The sequence below is a fragment of the Aythya fuligula genome, chromosome 4 (assembly GCF_009819795.1).
Source record: "Aythya fuligula isolate bAytFul2 chromosome 4, bAytFul2.pri, whole genome shotgun sequence".
Lineage (NCBI taxonomy): Eukaryota > Metazoa > Chordata > Aves > Anseriformes > Anatidae > Aythya > Aythya fuligula.
The window spans coordinates 5,930,332-5,942,670 of NC_045562.1; the positions used below are offsets into that span (position 1 = coordinate 5,930,332).

General features: G+C 46.7%; 1 protein-coding gene across 1 annotated transcript in view; it reads right to left on the reverse strand.

Annotated features, from left to right (window-relative positions):
- The window catches only part of ARHGEF38 (Rho guanine nucleotide exchange factor 38), a 33,590-nt gene extending 21,749 nt beyond the window's left edge, over window positions 1-11,841 (reverse strand). Inside the window, exons 1-3 of the mRNA XM_032187279.1 lie at window positions 11,664-11,841; window positions 3,013-3,200; window positions 266-389 (exon numbers count right to left, since the gene is read on the reverse strand). Of these exons, the coding sequence (XP_032043170.1) occupies window positions 266-389; window positions 3,013-3,200; window positions 11,664-11,841 (490 nt within the window). The remainder of the gene's footprint in view (window positions 1-265; window positions 390-3,012; window positions 3,201-11,663) is intronic.
- Between the last annotated feature and the right edge of the window lie 498 nt (window positions 11,842-12,339).

A 12,339-nucleotide genomic window follows, 5' to 3' on the forward strand; every position in this document is an offset into this window, starting at 1 on the left:
CCTGCTAAACTCACTCTCTCCAGCCTTTCTTCCCGTCAACATCTGGAAGGATGGAATGAGGGCACCATGACCAGGCCTGTTACGAGCCCAGCAGAGCCTCTGGACAGACTTCACATTTCCTTTTGCCTGCATTACCGTGGACAGCTTGTAGCAAGTTAGCCTCTGGGAGCAGTACTAGTTAGGTCTGATGAGGGTAGAGGACAGGAGAGTGTTATGTTTATTCTTTCACGTGGCTTTGTAGAACTCAAGAGGACAGTAAACATACCGATTACTTGCATGGGTGGTTCCACATCTGTCGTGGCTTCTTCCAACAGTGACAGCAGTTTGGCTGATATTTGATGGACCGATTCAATGTTGCTAAACAAGCCATCCACGTCAAAGTGAACAATCTAATGGAATACAAATATTAAGCAGCTACTAAGGAAGGATAAAGAAGGACATTGTATTTTACAGACCTTCTCTTGCTAAGCCCTGTGTGTTCAACACTCCAGGAAGCATCGCTTCTGTAAAACCTCATATAAACATCCTCCTTGTGACTTCAAGGACACATATACAGTTTTCGGATTAGTATAATTGGGTTGACGCAGTTAACAAAGGGCATTTTATCAAGTGTTTTTAACCTTATTTTGAACTATTCGTTCCTAATCTGAAAGTGTTTACCTACGAAGGAAATAAACATTATCATCTGAATAGAGGAAAGATCTTTAGCAGCCTTTAAAATGTTTGTTTATTTTCCCATTGAGAAGAAGAATAGTTGACAGTGGTTTTGATTCCCTGATTTCTAGTTGCTCGCAGAGGCTGCTACATAAACTGGGACCTTGATGCTTTGGTGCTAGCTGTCAGGTACAAAGACTTCCAAGTGGTGGCACCATTTTCATTTAGTGGTCCTATATATCTGAAGAGTGAAATCAAGATCATATCGTTTCCACTAGAACAAACACATTTACAGTTCTGGGTATTCAAATAATCAAAAATTATTCAGATAACCAAAAATACTTTCTACAGCGTCTGGGAGCACACCACTGACTTCAGTGAACTGGTTCAGATTACATCAGCAAAATATTTGGCTCCATGTTCCTATTCCTTTTAAAATAACTACAGAATTTTAGATATATATATATATTTTTTAATGAAACATAAAGAATTTTCAGGGCACATACTTTCATATAGCAGTTATTTATGCCCTCACACACCAGGGCAAGAGTTAATATTCAGGAACAATTAGAGATAGAGAGTGGTAATATGCTAACACTGAGAACAAAGACAAGACTGACTTTGACATCCACATTGATGCTCTCTGAATGTCTCTCCATTAGAAATGGAATTGCTTACTTACACAGCAGCTCACCAGATGCTGGGAGGATCAAATTGAGTGCTATTGTAACAGAATCAGCAATATACTCTCAGTACTAACATAGTTAATTTTTTTTTTATAATTGTTAGGGGATAAAGCATTTTTTATCCATTTGGAAATACGAAACAGATTCATTGCTAGGTCAATTTTCTAAATGTTATCCTTCTCTAAATGCATTACAAACTTTCAAATATGGTAGTTTATCCGAGAAGTAGCCTTAAAACCATATAACATTCTTGAAAGCCTTTCAAAAATGCAGAGGTTATTAAATTAAGACAGTTATAATTTCTAAATTACTTTTCCTGTATACATCTATCACAGGACTTCTGACCTCTGCTGCAGCGCAATGCCTGCATTGCCTTTGGAACTATGCTGTGCCTGGACACGTGGTAACACGCTGACAAGGGACAGAATCGAAATGTATGTTTCCAGTTGGCTAGCAAGAGGAATACAGCATGCTTGTTAAAAATCTCGGTGAGTTTGAGCAGACAGTGCTCTTGCTGGGTGTTGGCCAGGCCGAGGAGGGAGCCGAGTGGAGACCACTTGTAAGCAGATCAATGATTGGGAGGAGGAAGTCAAGAACTCCAAGGAGTTACACCAGCTGATGGCAGCTCTTCCAAAAATGGGTTGGAACAAACTCTGACAGTTTTAGGAAACAAAGAGATGGTCCTGCAGGAGCTTAAGCAGCACAAGTTTCAGTTGGCCACACAGTTTCCCAAAGAAGCAGCGTCAGCACTGTTTAAAGACACTTTGGCCCCTGCACCCGTATGATGTGACCAGTTTTGTAAGGACCCATACATACAAAACACAGGGTTAAGGTCTGTTTAAAACTACTTCTATGATATATTAGCAGTGCATATCATTTGTGCAGCCTCTGTGAATGCTATGTTGCAGGCCCCACGAATTTAAATCTTTCTCTGGACAAGCTCTTTTATTCCCAGCTTGAGACTGCACAATTTTTCAAAAAATTGAAATATTGTTGAGGAAAAGGTGCTCTTTGAAGTCTCAGCTGAAAAGGAAAATGGGTACTAGTGGCCTAATAAGATCTTTTTGCCTGAAAGATAGTTTATGAGCCTTCCTGCTTAAATTTAGCTTTTCTGCGTAGAATGCAAATTTCTAAAGTGCTTGCTGGGCTGTCATGCATGGTGTTTCTCCACCACAGCTGTCAGAAAGGCTGGCTGAAGTCATTTTTAAGACAGAATTTAACCTTGATGGGAAGGTTCAAGCCATTCCAGGCTGTTACCATGGAAAATACTTGTTGTCTTTTACTGCTTTTAGAGGTGCCAGTAAAGGTCTGCCAGGGCATGTACCAGGGGTTATGTGCACAGCAGTACAGAGAGGTGGAAGCTGCCATCCCAGCCCAAGCCTGGGAGCAGGGATATAGCATCTAAGCTGCCCTCTGGGCAAGCACCCTGATTCAAGCTTTATGCACATGCAGTGCCAAGTGCCAAAAGTGTATCTGACTTCCCACTCTGCTCACTGGAGTCCTGGCACATCCCCTTTCCAGAAAGCCAGCTCTGGAGCTGCTCCTGGCACCGTGCCTCTCTTCAGGCTGACATTTGTGCTTGCCTTGAGATGATCTGCAAACAGACCGTGGGTGAATTTGGACCTTGACGTCACCCCCCCCCCCCCCCCCATCCTCCGCCCCCGGTGCTTACCTGCTTGTTTCTCAGAGGCTGAATCACTTCCTTGATGCAGAGATCCAGGTCGCTGATATAGTCCCTCTCTGTCTGCATGAGCTCGGCGATGATTTTTACTCTCTTGGCCATCATACGTCTGGTAGCTTCCTCATCCTCCTGGGGCAAAGCGGCCGGGGATGAGGACCCTGACTGCGGGGCCATTTTTTCTGTTTCAAAGAGCACAGGGGGAGATTAGTGAGGAGCATGGTCTTTTCATTGCCCTTGTCATGCTTCCTCTGCTGGCTGGCACACCAAGGCCCCAAATACCCCAGGTGCTTCTCCCACTGCTCTGCTTCCCCACTGACCACAGTCCCGTGTCATCCTGGGCACGCCAAAATCCAATGATGCCCTTCTACTCCTCTGAAAACACAGTCTCAGCCTGAAGTCTAATAAGATTTGGGGAAGGAAAAGGCTCTGGTTTTACCATACGTTTCACTGGAACAGCCTTTGTTCTGTACGATCTAAAGCTGTGCTCTGCTCATGGGAGGCTGAGGGCTGTAGGTGCTGGAAGATGGACTTTCAAATGAAGACAATGTTCCTAAGGATGATGATGAAACACAGAATTCTGTTTTTAAAAAGTTCTTTGAAGGAGGCAAAGGAATTATACAGGGGAATATGGGAAAACCTTTAATGATCAATAACAGACATTTCTTGGGCCAGCAGAAATCACTGGGATCAGGAGATTCTTTCCTATTTTTCCAAATTTAAGACCAGACCATCCAATTATTTCTAAATACACGGAAATCCAAGGGAATCTTCTACAGCCAGGTTTAGTTATGTATGCTACAGGATGTGCACACAACCTGCTCATATGTAGCAATGGTCTTCCTTCTGCTGGTTCATAAGGCAACCCGCAGACATTGGTGGCAGCTGTACAAAGGACACGGAATTTTAGCTGGGTCTGTATTTTTCATTAGGAAAAACACAAGTGGAGGATTTCAGAGGGTATTCTGATGTTTTTCTGCTAGCCACAAGATGGTGCAGAGTACCAGCAAAGGCAGACGTGTCATAACTGCACTCATCTCCGCATTACCCAGGTCGTGGCTTGACAGCATGGGATTTTCTCACTCAGCAGCAGAGGACAGGGATCTCTGCTGAGGATCAGGCTGTTACGCCTTGATGTCAGCTCCTCGTAGGAAGCGTACTGTCTAACAAGGCAACAGTGAGCTGCATCTGATGCTTTGCTGGCTGATAACCAGCACTGAATATATTGCAGTTGTTTGAACTGATTGTCAAGGGCGAGGTCATGAGCGCTCGAGTGAGCACCAGGGTCCAGCTCACCTGTACAACACAGCTCAAGGCTGTAGAAGATAACCTGGAGCCGGACTGGTGAGGAAACCAAGCAGCTTTCGGGGGAGAGGACTTTGAGCTGACTTCCACTTGGAGATGTAAAATCCTACAAATGCAATGTGCCATCATCCTCAAGCCCTTCTACAGCCACACTGACTGCTGATTATAGGGAAAAACAGTTTTATTATTAATCCTTCTCCTGTCAGACCTTCTAGTCAGACTGATGTGACCACAGTTATTGCTTCAAAAAGCTTCTTTTTGGGACTGCACCTCTGCCTCCATACTGATAGTCCTGCAAAAGGAAGACAAAGAACCAGAACAAAGCTGGGGTGGGCTGTTTCTCCAGATATTTTTTTTTCCTATCTAAATGTACTTCCTTTCTCTAAAGCAACTCCTCCATTTACCTTTGAGTTTTTAGATTTAAGTCTCTGTATAACACAGGCATAAACATTTTGTCCTCATGTTTGTACACAGATAATGAAATGGAAACAAGAGCAGGATGTCTCCCCTCTCTAAGGCTGAGGCTATCGGAAGAATTTTAAGCTGAATTCTGCCCCAGCAAACCCATGCACAGGAGTTCACCTCACTTCAGCGATGAGGAGAGTGGAAGAGGTCCTAGTACCTCTTCATGGCTCCCTCTGAGCAATTTTCTGCTATGTTTGTGGAATAAGACCTCTGTGGCTTCTGCTTATGTATGTGCCTAAAATGGCAGGTACCTTTTCCTCATTCAGGTATGTGACCACACATACACATTCACGAGGAGCCACACGAAAATCCATTTCAGTTCCAGTTCTGCACCAAGCCAACATTCCTCTCAAAACTGGGCAAAATAGTTTGTGTGTGTGTGACTGTACGGGAGAGTTCAGGAGCAGGCTTCCTGGAAGAGCTCACTTAGAGATGTCGTTTTGTCTCAGACACAGCACTATTACAGTAGCAGATGGAATTTGAAGGTAAACACGAGATGCTCTGCAGAAGAACTTCCTAATCTTTTATACTGGTGGCAGGGGAAGGCATTATATGAACAAAATAAAGCCACTGTATCCCACCTCAGGCTTGAAGTCACGATCCCTAGAGAGGCTGTTCTTTCAGTTTATGTCATTAGATTGCCCTGATCAAATTTGATTCTTGAATTATGTCAGGGCTCATCTATTATCCTTATTGCATGATAGATAATAATGCCAGGAAATAAAAACTATTCTCAACAGGAAGAAATAACCACGAGAAATATCAGGTAGATGCTGTTTCCTTATAGAAAACATGTTTTTTAATAAATGTATCCTTTTGTTAAAAGTAATATAATTTTCCATTTTCACTCAATATGTTCACTTTTTCATTTTAGACATGTCTGTCTCTGTAGAATGCAAGAGCAAGGTACTGAAGAGATGATTACAGCCCAAACCTGTGAATTTATGTTCAGCTGATTGCTTTTGACCAGTTTGAGAACATTAGAAGCCTGCTGGAATCCTTGTGGAGTAAGCAAAAGTTTAATGAATGCAGAAACAGAAAGTGCACATTTAAAATATAAGCAGACTTGTTTCTACCTGGTAATGTGTACCAGCCCTGGAACAGTTTGAGAGAGAGGATTAGCAAGAAGAGACATTGCTGAGGATTAATAATTACAGTAAGAATTTGGCTCATTTGTCTTTGGAGATGCCAGGTGTAGGAAAAAAAAAAAAAAAAAAAAAAAGAGGAAGAAAGAAAAGAAAAAAATGCCTCTCAAAGGGTTTATGAGACAGGTTATGTTTTAAGACCAGTTTAAGATCAGTTTACAACAATGTAATTGGTACTTTTAGTAGACATAAAAATGTAAAGCGGAATGTAGCATTTGCAACTGTTGCTTTGCAATGCCAGATATCTGCAGGAGTTGCCTTCCTGGAGGATTTTGCTGTGGTGAGGAAGGTGATGACTTTGGTTTTTCAGCTGAGTGACTGAAGTGCACAGCTCTAGTCATACCAGATGAGAAGCTCATTGTGTGATGCCGTGGACAAAGCAGCTCCGTGTGTACCAGAAGCAGTTTCCTGCAAGTGTGAAGTCTAAAAATATCCCCCAGATGGAGACATCCAGCAACGCTGCGAGAGCCTGCAACGGGCAAGTGCAGCAGCTCTCTTCGAGGCCCATGGAAGGTGACTGGAGGAGCAGGCAAGGCAGGCTGACAAGCTGCATGCACGCAAATTTCCTGGGCTTTTTCCCTCTGTAGAGTGAGCAGCTCCCAGAGGTCTGCTCCATCTCGTTCCCCCCAAGTGAGATGCTCAGGTCGGATATTACGTTTCCCCCTGGGGCCAGGACCCAGGTTTCTCCACATCTAATGTGAAGTGAAGGTAGAAGTGAGGCACAGAAAATACCAAGAGGTACACAAATGTCAATGCATGGAGTGGGAAAGAGGCCCTTCCATCGCTGAAGCAGCTTTTGGAGGACTCCAAAGTATGTTCTGCTCCCACACTGTGCAGTGAAGGCATAAGTTATCACGGTACAGCAAACAAATTACAGCATCACTGTACTTTCACGTGTGAAACCTGAACCTCACACCACCTTAGATAAAATTATTCTTCTGTGAAAGCGAGCCCTCCGATAGCTTGTGCCCTCAGATAACCCAGAGATTGCACACAGGAATCTGCGCCAGCTTCTGTCAGCTGGATTTGCGAGGCGGTTTAGGCACAGAAACACAGAAGGATTGGGAGAGGGTTATGGAGAATGCCTTTCTGTTTGCCTCACATGCACACACACAGCAGCATTGCTCTGGAGCAGGTCTGCTGCACACAGGCAAGAAGCCCCCGAGGTGACTGAAGACGGGGGGAGAACGCTGCAGGACCACAGTGACCCCACAACTGGCTTCCTGGGCAACAGGTTTGCTCCTAAACCAGCATCAGAGACCTAGGTGCAATTAGGTCATTCTGCCTTTGATCACTTCATGTTCCGTAAGGTATAGAAAATATTTACATTCCATATGCAAGTTCTTTCTTCCATTCCTTGACAGCAGACTGCTTTAATTATATGTGTGCTGACAGGACTACAGAGGGATCCCATGTGACCGCAGTGGAAGGGAAGAAAGCTTATAATCAGGTGACAGCAGAATGCCCTTATTGTTAGCACCAATACTTACAAATAAACCTTTCCAGTGTGTCATACGCCGATAGAAATACACCGCTCCCCTGGCATCGAGCTCGTATGTTAATAACATGAGAAGTAAGGAAGGGCTGCACCTGAACTGCTTCCCCTGGGGCACATGCACCTCGAGATGGGTCGTGGATTAGCTGTACGAATCGAGAGCCCTGTAACCCACAACACAAGGTATTCCTATTAATAAATGTCAGATAATACGCTCAGAAAGGGATTCATGAGACTCCTCTTGTCTTCCCTCCCTTATCCCAGTTCCTAGTTAGGCTGTAGCAGCACCTCGGAGTCCTGAGCCATGCAGCAGGACTTCATCGTGCTAAGTGCTGTGCAAACATAGCAGCACAAAATGGATTCTGCTCTGAGAAGATGAGATCACTTCCCAGCCTGGCTGTCACTGCAGTGAGGTCAAGAAATAACTCCAGATTTATTACGGTGCAAGTTAACAGAATTAGATCCTCCGAGCTCAAATTTGCACATGAGAAAATAACGTATTTGTTAGATTGTGATTTTTCCATCTCGTGGCACCAGGGGTACATTTCCATCAAGCCACCTCCTGCACATCAGGAAATAATCCAGACTTCTACTCTGTGCTGTACTTCAGCCGCCCAGCTGCTCCAAAGATCAATACATTTTGCAACGAAATAGGATATCATCTGCATTGTAGCACGCGGAAAGTTAATCAGTAAGTGCAGGGCAAAGCAAATAAGGAACTGGGGAGGATCTTTACCACGGCCAGGAGATGCAGAGGCTGGGCAAATGTGTAGCCTGGGCGGGAAGAAGCTGCAAGCCAAGCAGGGAGGGGAGATGGATGGGGCAGAGGAAGGTTGTGATGGGGTCCACGCTGCTCATGATGGAGCAGGGAGGGGATGAGTTTCCTCCTGCTGGGCTTCAGGGTACCAAGGGGGAGCAGCTTTCCAGGCTTGTGTGCAGTTTTGCGGGATCTGCGTCATTTGTGGTGGTGGTTATTTCTCAGAGCTACAGCAGACACAGGCAAAATGCAAGATCTGGGGTTCAGATAGGAGGTCTGAGGCAACACGCTGGGGATAGCTGAGTGATTTGCATCAGGGTGGCTAGTACAGGTATGGCACGGATATACCTGAAATTAAAGCATGTGCAAATCATTTGATAGCAGGGTTGAGCCGTTCCCATCCAGAGTTAGGAGGAAGTTAATGTGTAATAGATCTGTAACACAAGGAGCATTACCAAAGCACAGACTACCTCACTGAACACTGCAGACGTTGATCTCTGGCTCTTTCTGGAAAGCCACCGTTTTCCATAGCTCATTTTTCACACCAACCACAAGTTTGGCATCCACCAAATTAAAAAAAAAAATCCAAGTCTGTCCAAAACCTGACAGAGTTTTAAATCCGTTTTAAATCCCTTTTTGGTTGATAGGGTCTATCCTCCCGATTCACCACCTCTCAGCCTGCCCTGATCTTGCAAACATTTATGTGCCAATAAGTACATCAAGCAACCTCCTCTGCTGAGATCGGTGCTGTCAGGATGGCAGCTCCAGGTTAATTCACAGATTGATCCCGACACTAATGCCATACACAGATATTGATATCATTACTTTTCCAGCTGCTACTGATGGATTTTCAGCTGTAGGAGAGACCAGCACCTACCAGCTAAAAAGCTATGATAATACTTTTGAAAACAGAGCTGCTAAATAGCATTTTGTGCCACTTACGGATAGTAGCGAGTTCCTGAGTCTGCCTGAAAGAACATACTTGCAGGAGAAAATCCTGCACTATTGAAAATGGCACAGAAATACCACGGGAGCTGGGTCTGAGCCTAAAATGGGGCTGGTGGCACTTGGCTGTCTCACGGGATGAGCTGAAGTAGGCTCACGCAGGTTTGCCAAGCTCTTGGAGAATAAAATGGTTACTTTGCACCTCGCTTGCTTTTCAAAAGAAGGAAGGCCGGGAGGTGTTGCGTGTGACTTCACACCAGATAAGGCGTTGAATGGATGCGTCTCTGGGTAATAATCAACCACGAAAATGCTTGCTTGTGCTCTTAATGAATCCTTAATTGTAAAGTGACAAAGCCTCGCAAAAGGTTTGTGCCTTTGACAATGCTATGGTTGTTCTCAGGCTTGCAGACCTACAGGGCAAGCCAGCTTCATTGCCTTGGAGAACTGGGTGGTGGGCTCCCTTTCTCAGCCTTTTTAGAAAACAGTTGGGATTCTGTATAAAAGGGCAAAATTTAAGGGAAATCCAAAGGTGGGAAGTGAATTCTCAGGATGTTTACGTCAGACAGCTTGTTCACTTGTTATTTCTTTGCTTGTTTGTGTTTTTTGGGGGGCTCCATAGGCTTTTCTTTGGGGACCCATTTTTCTAGCTGCTGGAAATGGCTGGGGTGGGGGCAACTGCCTGCCTTCTGCGCAGGGATGCCCACAAACCACAGAGAGGGCTGAAAGGGGCCTCAGGAGACGATCGTGTGCTTCTCCTTGCACAGAGGTGCTGCAGCACTGACACACGCATCGTGTGTCACACACCTGGCTCCCGTGCTCGGCCCGGGTTGCCTGTCAGCAGCGGGGTGTGCTGTGTGCCTCTGGCTCATGGGGGAAGCAAGCACAAGTTATTACCATTTGAATCATTTTGCAAAACATTTACCATTTCAGGGCGATCGGAGGTGCCGGACCTGGCGATACACAGCAGACTGTTTGCATCACCAACAGAGCTGTTTGTGTTTTCACCGAGAAAGGAGAACTGGAAAGTTTTGTGCCAACAACAGCCCCTCCCTCACCTTGGAGCAAGCTGCTTCGCGTCCCAGCACTGGTAAGAACAATGAAGAATATAAAGGAGTATAATCGTAGCACATTGGTGTTGGTAACCCGTTAGGTCTGGGACCCATGATCCATCAGATCTGGGCACATCTAGACCACCAAAAATTCCATTCAGATCAGGTGTTGGTGTGCAGCTGCATCTCTATCGATACTGGAAACACACTTCATAGGAATTTCCACCCTCTCTCTATTTTTACTCTGAGGACAGGCGCCTTCTACCCAGCACGAAGCCTGCAGGTCCCTCGTTAACCCAGCCACATTTTTCTCCAGCGAACACGAGTATCTTACCCAGTACATTGCTGGGTATCGCTGTCACAACCCGACCTGGCCTGGCAGCACGCGTGCACACGTGCCTGGGGCTCACCAGCCCGGCCGCATCGATCCCTGCTCGTGCCCCGAAACACCCCTGGCGGAGCCGTGCCTGGCTTAACCGAACATTTTTCATCTTCCCATCGATTAGCTATCACTGGGAGGGAAGAGTGTAATCAATGGGCCTCTTTGTTGTTGTCAGCGTATGCAGCCCCCATATAAATCCTATTATTTTCTGGTTTATTATTTTATTTTCTGCTTTTATTGTCTCTCTGAAGGAATACTGCTTCCTAATTAAATGCATCAAAACCATAATACAGTAACCTAAAGTATTTTCCTATTTTATTTCCCCATAAAGGATTACTGCCACAAGAGTGATTGCCACAGGCAGTTATATCAGTATTAGTAATAAATGTTTATATTGGAATAAGACTCTAACCCCGCATTTGTGATGGGATCCTGTTGTTTGAGACCCTGAAAACCCACAGAAATGCATCCGTTTGTGCTCCCAAGCTCTCCCAGAAATAGCTATGCGCATTTTCCATGCTTTTCCTCCATTTGTGGTGGTGCATTTAATTTTTGATTGACAGGCCCAACACTGACATAATTTGCCAATTTCTGGCCCAGGCACAATTCGGCTCTTTGAAAAGAAACGCTCCTCATAATGGTATAATTTGAATCAGCATACCCATCCAAGCACCTATTTGGACGTATTTCGGTTCAGGCTCGCGCACTCCAAGCAGCAGACAAGCACATTAGAGACCCTGATAATCTCAACTGGAAGAAACAACTGCCCTTGGTGCTTGGAATTACTTAGTGCGTGCCCCGCTTCGTGCAAAAGGAAAAGGCAGAGAGGCATCATCTTTTCACACCACCACCTGCAGACGCGTTTTGCTGGAGAGCAGGAGAAGGATCCCATTTTGCAGAGCACGCCCAAACCCCGCTCGTGGCCTCGACCGCGTTTCATCTGCTGTGCCGCACGCACGGTGGGCTTTAAAAAATTTGGAGGGGAAAGGGGATGAGTGCTGGGTCCTGCTGCGGGCACAGAGGGCTGTGCCCTTGCCCAGGGCCAGGCTAGAGCCAGCCTGGAGCACGGCCAGCAGCACCCAGCTCGGCTCCCCGGGGGTACCTTGCAGTTTCTGGCTGTACTCGCTCCGGTCGGACTGACTCCTTCGCAGGGCGCCGTGCTCCCCGGCCGCGCTGCTCTCCACCACGGGCTCCGTCCTCCTCCTCTCCCCCATGTACAGCTTGTGCCGCAGCAGGGCCAGATTCCTCCTCCGGCCCCCTGCGCCCTCTGTGCTCGCCATGGCTTGGGGCAGGAGGGCGAGGGGGGGATTTGGGGGAGGCGGGCTGCCTGCCCAGGGCAAGGCAGGTGCTGTGGGGTCCTGAGCAGGGCTCCCCAAGCGCTGTGGGACCCGGGCTCGGCCCTGCCACCTGTGCCGGTGCGGCTCCACCTCCGGGAAGCTGACGCCCCGGGCGGTGTTTGCATTCAGCGGGTGTATGTGCGAGCCTTGTGGGGCCGGTTTGAGAGCCAGCCCCATGCCACAGGCACTGCCAGGCCCCTTTCCCCTGCTCCAGGGGACACTCCTCGGGTACCGGCACCCCAACACAGAGCTGTGCCTTTGGCACGGCATGGCCACATCTGGCCACAGAGAGGTCACAACCCCTGAGGCCACCTCTGCCCCAAGCCAAGCTGCGGAGCTCGTGGCTCTCTGTGGTGTGGGCACAGCAGGGATGCTGCTTCGGGCCCTGGGGCAGAGCGGGGACGTTCCTGCACACACTCGGGGGACACCGAAGCACGTGCA